The following is a 17,574-nucleotide window of genomic DNA, read 5'->3' as shown; positions in this document are numbered from 1 at the left end:
GCAGGAAACGGCAGCACTCCTTTCTTTCTTTCACTACTTTTCTCATGTTATGTTGCATTTACGTCTGTGTAGGCTCTAGGTCGTACAGGAGTTGTCCAACGAGGGAAAGGCTTCTTGAGACGTCATCTGTACTTCTGTGAAGAAGGTGTCGGACGTTTCGCTCCTCATCCGAAGAGCTTCGGATGAGGAGCGAAACGTCATGTCATGTAATGCAGCTTTTGAGTATTTGAAATCTGTGCTCTCGTCCGCCCCAGCAGTTGCCATGCCGGATTATGCTGCTCCTTTTCAAGTGTACACTGATGCCTCAAATGAAGCTGTAGGGGCGGTGTTAGCTCAGGATAAGGAGGGGCTGGAAAGAGTAGTGGTTTATGCCAGCCAGTCACTTACTAACACCCAGCGACGTTGGTCTACATTTGATAAAGAACTATGGGCTGTAGTGTGGGCCGTCCGTCAATTTAGGCATTATATTGGGGCGTCTGACTTCACTATAATAACTGACCACAAACCTCTTCTAGGGCTCCGGGGCATGGCCATTGACAAAGATCCATCCGGAAGAGGGCCAGATGGATCTTGGAGCTGGACCCCTTTAACTGGGTCATGCAATACATGCGGGGGCCTTGTCACATAAACGCTGATGCCCTCTCAAGGCACCCCGACAGGGACACACAAGGTACGCCTGTCCAGGTGAACATTGTTGACACTCACCCCACAACAGGTGAAATGTCCCCCTTGGGTGCAGTGGTGCAGCCTGCTGAGCCTGGCACCAGGGGGCAGCCCCTGCATGACCTTTTGGCTGACACTGAAGCCCTGAAAACACAACAGCAGAATGATCCCGACATTCGTGTTGTGAACTGGATCCAGGCCGGGGCCTCCCGTCCGCCTAGGGCGAAGCTGAGAGGCCGCTCCCGGTGGCTACGGAAGCTCTGGACGGAGTTCCCAAGGCTGTCGCTGGTCAATGGCCTTTTATGCCGAACGGTGAACTCCTGGTCCCTGAAATTCTCTTCATCTACATGGGGGCTCGCTTTCCGCACATTTCGCAGCCGAAAGAGTGTGGGAGCAGGCTAGAGAACGGTGCTACTGGCCTTCCATGCTCCAGGATATTCGGCAGTGGTGTGAACAGTGTGTGCCATGTCAGACTCGCAAAACACCGTGCTCCGATGGGGTTACAGGCTGTGAGGCCATTCCAAAGCGTGGCAATGGACATTTTGGAACTTCCCATGACATCTAGGGGAAGTAGATATGTGCTGGTGATTGAGGATTATTTTTCAAATTTGTCAACCTTTATGCTCTCCCCAATCAAACTGCTCAATCGGTTGCTCTGTGTCTGTTTGAGGATTATGTGCTAGTGTAGCCGGGCTCCCAGTGTATCCGCAGGTCCCGGCTATACTGCGTTGCGTTCTGGTGTACGATGGAGGGACACAGAGATGGCTTTGGAACAGGAGTTTATTCCTTCAGTGTGGTGGAATATCATTCAACAGACTAAAGAAGCAGAACAAAAGTATAAGACATACAAAAACAAGTTGACAACTATCTTGAGAGTGTAAGAGGGAATATTATAGTCACGTACTAAATAAGAACAAAAATAACATGAGAGCAACTTGGGGCATCTTAAATAGTATTATAAAGAACAACGTTACTATCCTCCCTATTTCATGGTTGGAAACACTTACAGGAATGACATGAATGCGGTAGCTGAAATGTTTAATGAATATTTTGTAAATATTGGACAAAAACTGGAAGAAGAAATTCCAAAACAAGACACAATTGATGAAGGGATTGATATTATTGATCGGAATCTTAATTCTATGTTTCTCACTGCTGTAACCAAAAAGGAGATCACTGACATTGTTAAACATTTTAAGGCAAAAACATCAACTGATTGTCATGGAATTGAAATGGAAACAATTAAAAGGGTCATCAATGAGATCGCAGACCCGTTAACATATATTAGTAACTTATCATTTCAGACTGGAATATTTCCAAGCAAAATGAAAACAGCCAAGGTGGTTCCAATTTTCAAAAAAGGAGACAAACACCAATTTACAAATTATCGACCAGTTTCCTTGTTACCACAATTCTCAAATTGTGGAGAAGCTATTTAATAATAGGTTGGACAAATTTATTAATAAGAATGAATTATTGGCAAGTAGTCAATATGGTTACAGAGCCAACATTTCAACTTCTATGGCACTGATGGAAATCACGGAGGAAATCACTACTGCCATAGACAACAGAAGATGCGCAGCTGCAGTATTCATGGATCTGACAAAAGCTTTCGATACAATTAATCACACTATTTTAATTTCAAAATTAGAAAGGTACGGAATTAGAGGTTTTGTCTTAAATTGGGTTAAAAGCTACCTAGCAAAGAGGAAACAATTTGTAAAGCTAGGAGAATATACATCTGGGAGTCTACACTATGTGTGGAGTACCACAGGGGTCCATACTGGGACCGAAACTGTTTAACTTGTACATTAACGACATTTGCAAAGTAACTAACAACTTAAAATTGGTCTTATTCGCCGATGATACCACCGCTTTCTGTTCTGGTGAAAGCACACAAGAACTCATTTAAAAAGGTCAAGGATGAAATGGTCATATTAAAGTCATGGTTTGACAGGAATAGATTATCTCTGAATTTAAGTAAAACTAAAATAATGCTATTTGGTAATAGTAGAAAGGACACGTACGACCAAATACAAATTAATGGAACGGATATTGAAAAAGTGGAAGAATATAAATTCCTTGGGGTTATAATAGATGAAAAAATGAGTTGGAAATCTCATATTAAATATATACAGCAAAAGGTGCCGAGAAATATCTCTATATTGAATAAAGCAAAATATGTTCTTGATCAAAAATCACTCCACACTCTGTACTGTTCCTTAGTATTACCATATCTAACGTATTGTGTGGAGATATGGGAAATAATTACAAAAGCAATCTTCACTCACTCACTGTACTGCAAAAAAGATCTGAGGATAATTCATAATGCAAAGTATAGAGAACATACAAACCCTTTATTTTTAAAATCACAGATATTAAAATTCGCAGATTTAGTACACTTTCAAACCGCTAGAATAATATATAAAGTTAATAATAACTCGTTACCCAAAAATCTAATTAAGTATTTCTCAATCAGAGAGGAGAAATATGATCTTAGACGAAAATTAAACCTAAAACATTTATATGCGAGAACAACGCTGAAAACCCACAGCATTTCCGTGTGTGGAATTAAACTATGGAACGGATTGAGTAAAGAACTCAAACAATGTACAGAGATGAGCAAATTCAAAAAACAATACAAGCAGTTGATGTTTGCTAAATACAAGGCAGAAGAGTCCTGATTGTTCTGTCAGGTTTGTTATTTTATTTTATTTTTTTTTTTATTTAATAAAATAGTATTTATTTATTTTTATTTTTTTTTAATAATTTTCTTTATTGTGTTTAAAAAAAAAAAAAAAAAAAGAAGGAAAGGGAAAAAAAAGAAAAAGCTTTGTTCTTATTTATTTAGTATTGTCATCATTATTATCATTATTATGAATGTTCTTTCTTTTTTTGGGGGGAGGGCTATCTCACCGTTATCTATTATGTGTTATCCTGACTATCACTGAAAACATGACATGGAATCCAGGAAGTGAACTACATGTACTGTACTAGATGTAGAATGGATGGGGGGTAGGATTAAATAAGCTTTGCTTCTTCCTACTCCTTTTGGACATGTGGAACTGTCAAAGAATGATTCACGAGATGTATTCCATTGTAACCTTCATGTTCAAATAAACTAAACCAAACCAAACCAAACCAAACCAATATACAATGAGGACATGCACGTGAGCTCAACAGCAACGGGTCTGTACAAGAACAAGGCACATTCAGCACAATAAGAGAGAAAAACGTGGCTGTTAGCTAGTTAGTTAGCTTGCTCTCCCACAGTCAAAAACACCCCCAAAACCACACTACATGACATATTATTAAAGAAACATAAATAAGTAACAACATAGGTCCCATTAGGTTAATATAAAGCAATATTTTAACCACTGAAATGTTATTACAAAACTTAGTTGCTCCCACACCAACGTACCTGTCAGCCAGCACAAACATGGACTGACTGACGATGTGAGCAACAGTATGACATCCCCTGAGCCTTCAAAATAAAAGCTCATACCATGGCAAAGGAAATACGAAAATAAAGTTACAAATGTTAAATTATAACTTAAGAAGAAACCAAAACAAATCACAAAGTAGGGATTTTGGAGAAATTAACCCATAAACAAAAACATTACAGGCATGATAATACATGTTTTTTTTCCGCATTTTTTTCCGTTACATTCACCCCTCCTTAATTTCGCCAAAATCCTAAACATTTGAAGATAACAGCATGCAATAAATCAACCCATATCACGGGATACAATGTTCACACATACCCAAACCAAGATGACCTCTGCAATCACAGTCCTTAATACAGCATAGAAAGCTACTTACTAAATAAGCTAAGAGAGAACAGGAGTTGATCAGGCTGCTGTTTCTCCTAGTAAATGTAGAGCCTTTTACTCCACATAAGATCTTGGCACTAAATACCACTGTCGTGAACATGTCACTGCCAAACAAAGTACAAAACTACAGTATTGCCATGGGTCTATAGCCATATCAGAACAAATTCAACAAGGATTGAGATTTCCTAATAAACTCGTCCACTAAACCCTTAGAAAGCGGCTTCTGCACCATATTCTCTATCAATCTGTTTACTGCTTTAACAACCCTGCCCGTACGTGTCCTAACAACACGACCCTCAGGCCCTGAATCTTGGGCTGGTGGAAGACCACCATTCACTGTTGCGGCCAAGATGTCACAAGACCCTGTCTCTCTCATGTTAGGGACTCCTGTCAAGGGGCCCTTATAGTCAATGACTACCTGTGACTCCGAAAACCCACTAGGACTGGGTGAGTCTTTCAACGATGAGACCTTCTCACTTTGTCCCATGCTCCCGTCAACTACAGAGTCGGTCTGGGAGTCTTCGCACATCATGTGACCAGCGTCTCTGATTGGGAAACATGACATGTCATTCTCTTGTTCTGACTCCATTTCCTGTTCTAGTGACTCACTGTCAGCATTGAATGACAAACGCAGCCATGATCGAGTCCTATCCACAGAGTTCTTTTCTGCCAGACCATTCAAAGTGCTGGGTGGCCTATACGGAGACCCACCGTTCCCATCTGAGGCAACTGACTCAGCTTCTGCACTGGTCTGGTTAGGGAATGGTAAAAAGCTCACGTCCAGTATCAACTTCCGATGCACAACTTTGGTCTTCCCAGTCACATCTTCGATTCTGTAGATATGGGTTTGGGGATTGCAATCAATGATTGTATAAATTGTTGGTTCCCACTTATCAGCCAACTTCTTTTTCCCCCTTTCTGCTTTGTTGGCAAGCAAGACTCTATCTCCAACATGCAGACAAGTGCCCCGGACCCTTTTGTTGTAACCATCAGCTTGATGTAGCTGCTCTTTTCGTGCATGTCTCTGGGCAATAGCAGCAGCTTCATGAAAATTTGTCATAAGTTTGCTGGCATAAGATCTGCTGTCAACCACATTGGCATCCTTCAAGACCTGCTTGAAGACCATGTCGACTGGGAGTCTCGGAACTCGACCAAACATCAAATAAAATGGAGCATATCCAGTTGTTTCATGCACTGTGGCATTGTAAGCAAAAGTCAAGGTTTGTATCTGCTGTACCCAATGCTGTTTGGCTGCTAATGGCAAGCAACGTATCATGCTGCCAAGCGTTCTATTGAACCTCTGTTTGTCTGTTTCCCATGGGGTGATATTCTGTTGTATGTGACTTTGCCACCCCTGTGAGATTGAAAAGTTCTGATATGAGATTGCTTTCAAAATTGGCTCCCTGATCAGAATGGATCCGCTCGGGAAAACCATATATGCAAAACACATTATCCCACAACTTCTTTGCAACTTGTTTTGCCGTCTGATTTACACAGGGGAAAGCATGGGCCTCTTAGTAAAGTGGTCCGTTACTACCAGAACATCCACTGACCTCTGTTTGCTGTCCTCAGCGCTCCAAAAATCTATGCACACCAACTCCATGGGTGCGGAAGTGTGGATGCTCTCCAAAGGAACCCGTGCAGCTGGTTCAGGGGTTTTAGCGAGAATACATCGCTGGCAGCATTTCACATATTCTTTAATGTCTCTTTCGATTTGCGGCCAGAAAAAACGTTGTCTGGCGAGGTGTAGGGTCCTGGCTTGCCCTTGATGACCTGCAAGGTCATGCACACCAGAGAGAGCCTTGGTCTTCCAAATAGCAGGTAGGACAAACTGGTATCTTGTGTGTCTGGTCAATGGATCTCTGAGTCTATACAGGACGCCATCTTGGATTTTCAGATGGTGCCACTGCTTACATAGTGCTCGTGCCTTAGGAGCTAACCTACTTCTCTCCCTCCTAGATGGCTGTTTTCCACACGCCACAGATAGCAGGACCTCCTGGATGTCTGGATCTGTCACCTGACTGCGCCTGAGCTCTTCTGAGGACAGAGCTGACAGTGTGTCATGTCCTGAGGGCACCATCTGGGGAAGAGCCTTGATAAACTGAACGGCCCGTGTTTCTGCGGCCTTTTCCCAGTCAATGTGAGCCTCGAGCATGGACTTTACATCAGACGAAGTGACACCCAGGGTGACAAGACCAGAATTATCTGTCTGAAGACACTGAACTTTGCACCGAAAAACATCCTGCACTCCTCCTTTCTTTGTCCCATTAGCCTCTGCCAAGAGGTTCTCATATGGCTCACTGATCAGCCTTTGACTCACTGACCGGGTAAATGGATCTCTACTTAAAGCATCTGCCACGATATTCTTTGTTCCGGGGATATACTTGATACTAAAGGTGTATGGGGACAACTTGGCCACCCACCGTTGTTCGCACGCATCGAGTTTCGGTTTCGGCATTATGTATGTCAGGGTTATTATCAGTCCATACTGTAAAACAGTGACCCTTCAACCAATGGCCGAATTTTTCACAAACACTCCACTTCAATGCTAAAAATTCTAAGCGGTGGGCAGGGTACCTCTTTTGTGAGCCAGTGAGGGTCTTGCTTGCAAAGGCTATTGGACGAGCCTTGGTCTCTCCCTCCGGTATCTGAGACAAAACTGCCCCAAGACCATCGAGCGAGGCATCGATGGACAGGATCAGCGGTTTAGTGAAGTCTGGGTGAGTGAGGACTACACAGTTCAAAAGCTTCTCTTTGAGACTGACAAAAGCAGAGTTGCAATCATCAGTCCAGTCAGTCGGTTTAAGCTTTCTGAAGACTCCTGACTTTCCATTTATTTTACCAACCTTTCCCCTCCGTTTTTGACCTGCGGTGAGAGCAAACAGAGGCTTTGCAATTGAAGAGCAGTTTGGTATGAAGTGTTGGTAGTAAAATACCATCCCTAGAAATGACTTTACTCTTCGAATTGAAGGTGTGCAGCCATCATCCTCCATCAACTCTTTCTTTGCCATTTTGACAATGACTTCCACTTTATCAGGGTCAACAGCGACTCCATCTCCATCAATGACGTGGCCAAGGAATTTCACAGACCTTCGGAGCAGGTGACATTTTTTTGGGCTCAACTTAAGGTTGTGCTCTCTTAATCTCTGGAAGACGATCTCCAGCCTCAGGAGTGCTTCTTGTTCCGATGGGGCAAAGACTAACAGATCATCAAGATAACATAGCAAACTGCTGAAGTTGAAGTCCCCAAAAATGCTCAGCATCATTCTCATAAAGGATGCAGGACTATTACAAAGGCCTTGCGGCATCCTGTTATATTCATGCAAGCCCAGTGGTGTTGTGAAGGCGGTATACTTCTTGTCTTCCTTGTGCATGGGCAGGTTATAAAACCCTGATGTTAAATCCATAGTGCTGAAGACAGAGTTCCCACCAAGGGCAGCCAAACAGTCAGCCTGATGTGGCAGAGGGTGAGCATCCTTAATTGTATGTACTTTATTTATCCCACAGCGGGGAAATTTACTTAATTTAATGGTCCTTGCATTCAGCCATCGAAAATCTGTGCAAATTCGGAGGTCGCCATTCTTTTTCCACACTATCACTAGAGGGGAGGCAAATTCACTCAGTGATTTTCGAATGATTCCCTGCTCTTCCATCTCAGTGAGGACTTGGCGCAGTTTTTGATAATGAGCTGGAGGGACTCTGCGGTATGGGAGGCGGAAAGGACGGTCGTCTGTGAGTCGAATTCTGTGCACAAAGCCCTTGGCTTCACCACAATCCAGGGGAAAACATCCTCATATCGCTCCAGCATTTCCAGCAGTTGAGTTTTAGTAGAGTGGCTCACCTGGCAACTATCAATATCAACATGTCCCAAGCCAAGGTTCTTCAACTTCTGTTTTGGGTCAGTAGTAGCAGTACTTATGTTGTTTTGATCATGCTTTACTTCATCTGTGTCCTTCTTTCCCTGACAAGAGCCTTGAAACTGTGTGAAGTCTTCAGCGGCAATGCATGGAGAAAAATCTGCTAGCTTACAGTTTCTTTTCAAAGTGACGGGTTTTTCAGTGATATTGGTCACTTTCATGGGAGTCCAACCATCTCCCCACAAAGGTGTGACCACTCTGCCAATAACAATGCCTCGCGGGACACACTTACCAGTTGTGTGTTCCACCACCACCTTGCTACCAGGTGACATCAGGACATTACTGGGCAACCGGCCCCACAACAAGTATTCCTGTTTAGGCAGTAGTGTTACTGCCTGAGTCAACTTAACTGTGCCCACTTTATCTGGTACATCAGTCCCTCTCCACCTTGTCAGGTTACCCATCATCTTCAGAAACTGCTCACACTCTGCAGACTCCTGTCATCGTTCTTCATTTGATGGACTACATACTTCAACATGTTAGTGCCTATGATGATCTCATCTTCCTGTCTGGCAACTACCAGGACTGGAACCATGCACTTAACTCCATACAATTCCACTTCCAAGTCATACATGCCCTTTTGAGTCACCTGTACTCCCCCACAGCCGACAAGGATAACACGCTGTGTCATTTCTTGCTGTTGCGTCAGGATGTTCTCTGATACAAGTTTCTGTTCTGCCACTTCACTTACTGTGCAAGCCATTGATCCAGAATCAAGCAGTCCTCGCAACTGAACAGAACCATTGATTGTCACTGCAGCATGAAATAACTCGCCATACGGGTCAACTCTGTGGATGTTTTGAACTATGACTGCAATCATTTGGTATCACTTTACATACATTGGCATACACTTCCTTCAAATCTTCAACACATTTGAGGGTTGTTTCTTTGGCGCTCACACGTCCCCTCTCTATATGTGAGCCATCTGGTTTAAAGATGACACACCCTGTACATCTCTGGGTTGAGACTGAGTCAGATTGGGTCGGCCGTTCTGTCTTGACCTACGCTGTCGGAATTCTCGCTTCCAGTGACCTGGTCTGAAACAGCCCATGCAAAGGTTTTCCTGCCTGCAATGCATTGTGGTGGAATGATCAATGGCCTGGCAGACTTTACAAATCCTTTGAAAGACACGTGCTTGTTCCCTTCTAGGTTCTGTGGCCACTACTGCATGGACTTTCTGCTCCAACACACGGTCCAGCAAGCCGATGAGCGACTGAATGCAAGTATTCTCTGCTGGAGAAGTGGACGACAGCCCTGTCGCATTCTGTTCAACAGTGAACTCCCTCACCTTTTCGACAGTTACACCTTGCGGGGTTGAAATCTGAGCATGGGCCCCTACCTGCCTGTGCGGTGATGGGCGACGCATTTTACCTTGGGTCTTTGTTTTGGCCTCTCTCTGATGTTCTATGACAGGGGTAGGGAACCTATGGCTCGGGAGCCAGTTGTGGCTCTTTTGATGACTGCATCTGGCTCTCAGACATTTCTTAACACCATAAAATGTGTTTATTTTAATTTGTTTTCCTGACATTTTAAAGTAAAACATTACAGAAACAGAAACATTACAAAATTCAAAATATGCATTGTAATGCATTTTAACCCATCCATTTTTTTTTCTAGCGCAATGCCAGCTGTCCTTCCCATGTTTTCCGTGTCAGACACCAAAACTTGATTATTATTGGGGTTGTCCCTCCTTTAATCAAACCTTCTTTAATCAAATAGTCAGCTAGCTAATTGTGAAGAGACAACCCTTTTGATGAAAAAGGAAAAGAAAGAAAGATACGGAGTAGGTCACAAAACCATGCAGCACCAGAAGTTGCATTAATGGTAAAAAGTTATTTATTATTGGTTAGCTTCAATATAACAACATTATTACAAAGAATACATTCAGAGACTGATATTCTAAAATTGCTAGTATTCCTTAAATACTGTATACACACATTTGGTTGTATTCGGTGTTAAAAAATATGATATGGCTCTCACGGAAATACATTTTAAAATATGTGGCTTTCATGGCTCTCTTAGCCAAAAAGGTTCCCGACCCCTGTTCTATGAGGTGTTCCTGTATCTCATGTGATGTCCACTTCTCTGCTGTTCTACACTTGAGAACACTTGAGAGTGCAGTGTCAGGACAGTGTTTTACAAACATCATGGTGACTTCATGAGCAGGGTCCTCAATATTCCTACCCTGTCTCCTTAGACACTCATCAGCCACATCCACTGCTTTGTTCAGGCGGATCCAATAAGCCATTGGACCTTCTCCTGCCAGAGGTAATGTGTTGTAAAAATCTGCAAGGGGCATTGTCGAATATGTTACCTCACTGAAATGCTGCTTAAGAATATCAAAAACAAGCTTGGGGTCTTCAGCAGGCTTTAAAGAAGGGATACTGCGGAGTGTGACCTTTACAACATCTCGAGCCTTTCCCATCAGTTTCGACGTTACCTCTTGTGAGTGTTCATGTGTTGGAATGCCCCTTTTCCTCAAATAGACATCCATAATTTCTTCCCATTCATGTATTGTGTGCTTATCAGTTCCATCACCCCTGAAATGTGGTGGCTCTTTGACATCAGCTTGCATCACAAACTTCATTCCAGATATTTAACTCAAGATGGGCCTCTGCTATATTTACACTAGATGTGGGAGTACTTTTGTCATTCTGACTACCTGCAGTCTTCTGTATCTGATTAGCAATGTTCTCACCAATTTGGTGGGCTAACTGTGTTATAAGGCTTCCTATGTCTGGGGAGTGGCTGCTTCCATCAAACCATTGCTGCCTGGGAGGAGATGCATCAGCGTGCATGTGGGTTAAACATGGTGTACTGAGACCAACCACTCCAGTTCCCCTCCCCATGCCTGTAAAACTAGTGACAGACTTAGGTTCATGCTGTCTTGGTGTGAGGCTTTCATGGTTCGCGTGAGTGGAAGATAAAACTGGGTGACCCACCACACTAACACCCTTAAGTGGAGTTGCATAACCTCCCAAACCCCGACCTCGCCCAAGACTTGCATGAACACTGTCATCATAGGTAAGCAATCCCTTACCAGCCTCACTGTCTGCCATTGTAGCCAATGTGTTCACTTTCATCCAGTGACAATATAGAAAGGCAAATGAAACTTATTTTACATACACACAAACAAATTTGCTAAATTCAGGTTCATGAAAAAAAAATATATCAACAGTCCTCAGTGGCTTCAGTGTGTAATCTATATATACTTTTTTTCCTCCAGCGTCAAAATCTTTACAGTGTCCCTACTGTACTTGTTCCAGCAACCACCGGTGATCACGCTGACGATGATCTGAAGAGAAGAAATCCCGGTCACGGCACCAATGTAGCCGGGCTCCCAGTGTATCCACAGGTCCCGGCTATACTGCGTTGTGTTCTGGTGTACGATGGAGGGACACAGAGATGGCTTTGGAACAGGAGTTTATTCCTGCAGTGTGGTGGAATATACAATGAGGACATGCACGTGAGCTCCTCAACAGCAACGGGCCGTGCAAGAACAAGGCACATTCAGGACAATGCCCGATAGCACGCTCACGCACACCCCCACCCCTAATAAGAGAGAAAAACGTGGCTGTTAGCTAATTAGTTAGCTTGCTCTCCCACAGTCAAAAACACCCCCAAAACCACACTACACGACATATTATTAAAGAAACATAAATAAGTAACAACATAGGTCCCATTAGGTTAATATAAAGCAATATTTTAACCACTGGAATGTTATTAAAAAACTTAGTTGCTCCCACACCAACGTACCTGTCAGCCAGCACAAACATGGACTGACTGACAACGTGAGCAACAGTATGACATCCCCTGAGCCTTCAAAATAAAAGCTCATACCATGGCAAAGGAAATACGAAAATAAAGTTACAAATTTTAAATTATAACTTAAGAAGAAACCAAAACAAATCACAAAGTTGGGATTTTGGAGAAATTAACCCATAAACAAAAACATTACAGACAGGATAATACATGTTTTTTTCCGCATCTGTTACACTAGCACATGGCATCCCAGAGGCTGTACATAGCGATCAGGGCAGACAGTTTGAGGCAGAAATTGAACAAATGCTGTGTGAACTGCTAAGCATTAAGAAAACTCGCACTACACCATATAATCCCAAATCCGACGGTATGGTTGAGCGTTTGAATCGTACCCTTATCGATCAGCTAGCCAAATCGCTGCTGGCTTGCAGGGGTGAATGGAATGACTATTTGAAGCAGGTGGCTTTTGCTTACAACACGTCAGTTCACGCGAGCACGAGGTACACTCCCTATTACCTCGTACATGGTCGGGAGGCTCGGGTCCCCGTGGATGTGTTAGTGCCAAGGCAACCAGATAATGCTGTTTTTTCTGTCTCTCATGCTGACTTTGTCTCTACTATGGTAGAGAGGCTCGAGGTGGCTTTTGTGAACGCCAGGCAGAGTGCAGTAGTTGCTCACGAGAGACAGAAATTGTATCATGACTCTAAGGCCCGTCATAAACCGTACAGCGTAGGGGACCTAGTGTGGCTGCATAACCCCCAGGAAAACCGGATGAAACTGGCTCCCCACTGGAGGGGCCCCTTTAAGATCACAGGGGTCCTGGAGTCGGAGGGGGTGTCAGGCCTCACATATTGCATCAGTGACCCCCTCGCTGAGGATGGATGGGCGCAGGTAGTTCACTACGATAGGTTGAAACCATATGCCAGTGGTCTTATTCCAGAGCCCCCCTCAGAGACCCGCCCTTGCCCTACTCTTGGTTCACCTCCACGGTGGGAGGAGTTGCCTGCTTCTGTTGCGCAGGATGAGTATATGGTAGGATCGCAGGAGTATTGGCCATCCTTGCCTGTGTCGCGTGCAGGGAGGACCGTGAAACCTCCAGCGCGGTTCAGGGATTTTGTTACCTACCTTTGAGGCCTGGTGGTTATGTTCTTTTGCCGTTCTTTTGTGATTGTGTGTAATATTGTTTTTGTTTGTTTTTTTTTTCTTTTTCTCAAGGGCCGTTATGCACCTTTACTGTTTATATGCTGTATATGGCAAGTAAAAAAAAAAAAGATCAAACATGTCTGTGGGATATGTCAATTGCAGATGTTTGTGTTCTATGTGCCACTATTTGAGTTTACATTACTGAGTAAACAAGGATGTTTGATTTTGTTGGGGGGGAGGCATGTAAGCTATTTTTTGTGACACCCTTATTTGGCAGCACCCCCACAGGATGTGCTATTATTTTGAAGGCTGGAAGTGTTGTAGTGTGTGTTGAGGTGACTTTATTGGAGGTGGTGAGAGACAAGAGGGCGAAGATTATCAGAGCCCTGTAGACATGAAATAACATATAGTCACTTTTATACTCCTATTATTCTTTGTTTACATCACATTGCAAAGGCTACAGGATCACCGTAGGGACATAACAGACGGATGCTGCTAGCATAGCAAGCTAGCGAGCTAACTACCGGTAGTTAGCCTCTCCAATTACATTTTTCAAAACTTAAAGTGTTTCAAACGGAGTGGAGAAGAAGGACTAAGAAGCCGAAAACTTACCACTCCCACGCGGAATGAGAGGAGAAACTTTTTTTCAGTTCGATCTGAGCCATGGCATGTCCTTCTCGGCCGTGTTGCCATTCTATGCCATTCTAGACGCCCTGCACCTCGGGCGCTTACTCCATTCAGTTTTTCTGTGATGTCATTGCCACGCTTTATATAGTGGATTTATACTTATGTACTTTATATTCATATAGTGTTGGACCACATCGAGTCACATCGAAAGTTGAACCCCACTTTAAGCCTTTGAAACTCATGGATCGGCGCTTCAGGACAAGATAAAAGATATGTATGATATACATTCACTTTATCTATCTATCTACAGATGAAATTTCAATAAAATCTGATTAAATATGTTAATTTTGCCCCGGAATTATTGTGTACATGCAGTTAGTAGTGTGGTGTGTGTAGTGAGGCCCAAGTGAAATGACACTTGCTTTACTTCCCAGACTTTTTGATGATCACAAAAATGTATATGGCTATTCTGTTGACTTGTAAAACAAATGTCACCGCCTAATTTATGATGTATTTTGTAGTGGGTCAATCACAGATTTTGTCTTGACTCAATGTTAAAGCAATGGGAACCAAAGGCACCACTTCCCACTATGAAATTTGCTCTAACTTCTTTAATACTTGGGGGAGGGAGGTGAATAAGGCATGAAATTACAGTTCAAGTGATGTTTTGTCAGATAGAATGAATCACAGACTTGATTTAATTCAACCTGTTAATTCATTCATGGTTAATTCAACCTGAAGTGTTGGTTGAACTTCATTCAAATTAAATGTGAATGCATTTGCCATTAATTGTTGTTTACTTGTTTGTTTACAACCATAATGAATTTATACCTGAATGTGATATAGTGAGGGACTGTTAAAGCCCCCCCATCCCCGCTGTCACTGTTCTTTGATGTCTAGGAAGAAAAATTGAGGCTGCTGTGGGACGTGTGGATGAATCACTGCTGTCTGTCATTGCTCATATTGGCTTTGTATCAGCGGATTGTCATGATTGAAAAGCTTTTTTACTTTTGTTTCTCTTTAGCATTTGCACATATTTTCAGAAGAGACAGCAATTTGTGGTTCTTTTCCCAACAGGATAATGCAGCGAGCTTGAATCACTTCATCTTGACTTCATTGGGAAGAGGAAGGCCTTTTACTGCAGCCACAGCATTTTGCACCATGCAGCCTACAATCCTCTTAGCTGTCGCCACGGTGCTGATTCCGATGTGGGGGGTGATGAGCACGTTAGGAAGCCCCAGCAGAGGATGGTCCCTGCAGGAGATGGAAAAAGAAAGAATAAACAAAGCCTTCCTCCCTGGTCTTTCTTTTTATGAGGTGAGGTGAGCTTGACCTCGGTAACGGTTCTGGATGAGTCACATCTAAAGCGGCAGCGCGGATGCTTCCCGTGTGGAGGGCTTGGACTAAAGCCTCCTGGTCCACAACTTGACCTGAAAAGAGCACCGTCAGCTGGAAGAAGAAGAGGCTTTCAAGCGGTGTGGCGCCCACCTCGGCTGATGTTGATCAGCGTGGCAGAAGGCTTCATGAGCGACAACTCTTTGTGGCTGATGAGGCCGCTGGTGTCGGAGGTCAGCTTGACGGCGAGCAAGACAAAGTCCGACCTCCTCAGCAGGTCGCTCAGGCTCTGGCAGTAATTGGCTTCGACGGCTCGCTCATCCTCCACGCTCCTGCAATGAAAGCGTCTCCGTTTTGTTCACCAGCAGGAGTCAAAGCGCCCTTTTGGCCTTTTACCTTTTGGTTCTGTTGTGGTAGAGGATCTTCATTTCAAAGCCTTTGCATCGCTGAGCGATCTTGTAGCCGATCTCCCCCATTCCGATGATTCCCAGAGTCGACCCTGTCACTTCCACTCCCATGAAGCTTTGAGGCATGCGGAACGTGCCCTTGTCGACGGAAATTTGATGACCTATGATCCGGGAAAACCACCACTCCAATCATTCCTCGCTTACGGTGATGGTAATGGTTTCATTTGTTTTGAACATGCATACAAGTTACATTGGAATACTGTACATCACATAGTACACCCCCCTGTTTCACGTCAACTGCAATACATTTGTTCACTTCCTGTATTCCTAATGTACTCTCAATTTTAAATACATCGAAAATGATAAGGCAGTATAACAATGTGGTACAATAGGAGTCATAGTTTAAAATCACAGTAATCTGTAATCACTGTGATCACTGTCTTGCTACTATATGTTGTACATTTCTAATGTGAGATTTCCAGCTCCTATTATCATCCATTGTGACCCCCCAGAAATGTATTTTCATTCCCCCGGTCAATGTCTACGCTGTCAATTTGTATTTGCGCTTAAATGTCCTTTCTGCTATTACCAAATAACATTATTTTAGATTTACTTTGAGTAAATAATCTGTTTTTATCAAACTCTCACATGTTTTTGTGACTTTTTTTATTAGCTCTTGTGTGCTTTCTCCAGAACAAAATGCAGTAGTTTATGGCGGTTAATTGGTTGCGGACCCGACCATGATAAGTGAATTTCTGCAATGAAGGATTCCTTATTTATAAAAAGAATATTTTTGTAGTCAGAGCATAGAAAACCTGTTTACCACCCTTTAAATACACCTTTTAAGATGATTAGCGCCCTCTAGACATGAAATAACACCCCTATTATCACCTTTACACTCCTATTACCCAATATGGTAAACACAATGAGTGAAAATAACATAATATAGAATCACACAGAGTTCCTTCCTGTTGTTTTTTTACTTTATGTTCTGTACAGTACTTCCAGACTAGTGTAGAACACAACATTTCATCATGACGCATTATCTGAATGTCTCATTTTTGCCTCCGAATGCGTCTTTGGCAGCTCTTATGCTGTCAACCTCTAGCGACCATCATTAAGGATAAAGATGAATGAATGCTAATGAATGCTAGAGGGGTCATGGATTGTTTCATGTTCTTGTTTTGGATTTCATGAGAGGGAAAAAATAATGTTCTCACCCTCAAGAATGTTTCTCGCGGAGGCCAGAAGCAGACCCACAGCTAAGTCCGCAGTGGCATCACTCACCACACCAGGCGTGTTGGCCACCTTCACCCCGAGGTCGTTGATGGAGCGCACGTCCATGTGGTCGACACCCACCCCGCCGCTGACGACAGCCTTGAGGAAGGGCAGCGACCTTAACAGGTTGAGCTCCGCCTCTGGGTAGTACTTCCACATTAGCAGGACCTGGATCCTGGGAGCGTGAAGCTGCGGGTTTTGAAGGAAGTCCTTGTAGCAAACAATGTGGAAGTGTTGCCTGATGATGTCAGCCATGTCCTCCAGGAGGCCGAACTCGCCCCCCACCTCCGACACCAACGCCCATGGTCGCTCCTCTTCCATCACCTCCTGATAGAAGGAGTTATGTATAAAATGGCTGTAATTTGACAAGAATAAAGTCAAAGTATAAAGATGAAAAAGTCGTAATCTAATGAGGAAAAAAAGTCTCAATTTTCCATTCATCCATCCATCTTCTTCCTCTTATCCGAGATCGGGGCTCAGGAGGCAGCAGCCTGATCAGGGAAGGCCACACTTCCCTTGCCCCAGCCACTTCATCCAGCTCCTCCCGGGAGATCCCGACGTGTTCCCAGGCCAGTTGAACTACGTAGTGTCTCCAATGTGTCCTGATTC

The 17,574-nt window shown here is 43.5% G+C and overlaps 2 protein-coding genes across 3 annotated transcripts in view; both read right to left on the bottom strand.

Annotated features, from left to right (window-relative positions):
* Positions 1-3,506: 3,506 nt before the first annotated feature.
* Positions 3,507-17,574, bottom strand: part of LOC129188003 (uncharacterized) — a 38,606-nt gene continuing 24,538 nt past the window's right edge. For both annotated transcript variants that reach the window (XM_054787942.1, XM_054787943.1), the window contains exon 2: positions 3,507-11,843. In XM_054787942.1, coding sequence (XP_054643917.1) covers positions 4,651-5,946 — 1,296 coding nt within the window. In that variant the 5' untranslated portion in view covers positions 5,947-11,843 and the 3' untranslated portion in view covers positions 3,507-4,650. The remainder of the gene's footprint in view (positions 11,844-17,574) is intronic.
* On the bottom strand, positions 13,973-17,443 carry LOC129188004 (glyoxylate/hydroxypyruvate reductase B-like). The gene is made up of 5 exons (XM_054787944.1): positions 16,908-17,443; positions 15,677-15,848; positions 15,434-15,612; positions 15,279-15,375; positions 13,973-15,199 (listed from the first exon to the last, which is right to left on the bottom strand). Exons 1-5 carry the CDS (start codon positions 17,404-17,406, stop codon positions 15,043-15,045), a joined length of 1,104 nt encoding a protein of 367 aa, XP_054643919.1. The 5' UTR covers positions 17,407-17,443; the 3' UTR covers positions 13,973-15,042.

This window comes from Dunckerocampus dactyliophorus, chromosome 9 (assembly GCF_027744805.1).
Source record: "Dunckerocampus dactyliophorus isolate RoL2022-P2 chromosome 9, RoL_Ddac_1.1, whole genome shotgun sequence".
Classification (NCBI taxonomy): domain Eukaryota; kingdom Metazoa; phylum Chordata; class Actinopteri; order Syngnathiformes; family Syngnathidae; genus Dunckerocampus; species Dunckerocampus dactyliophorus.
Note: the sequence above shows the minus strand (reverse complement) of the source record. Positions and strands in the feature narration are given on the sequence as shown.

What these genes read in the sequence shown, in the direction of transcription:
- LOC129188004 (XM_054787944.1), bottom strand. Translation starts at nt 17,406, where the DNA reads ATGAATGGAAAATTGAGACTTTTTTTCCTCATTAGATTACGACTTTTT. An exon ending in CGCGAGAAACATTCTTGAGG is followed by an intron (nt 15,849 to 16,907) that starts GTGAGAACATTA and finishes CCCGGATCATAG; the next exon opens with GTCATCAAATTTCCGTCGAC. An exon ending in TACCACAACAGAACCAAAAG is followed by an intron (nt 15,613 to 15,676) that starts GTAAAAGGCCAA and finishes CTTTCATTGCAG; the next exon opens with GAGCGTGGAGGATGAGCGAG.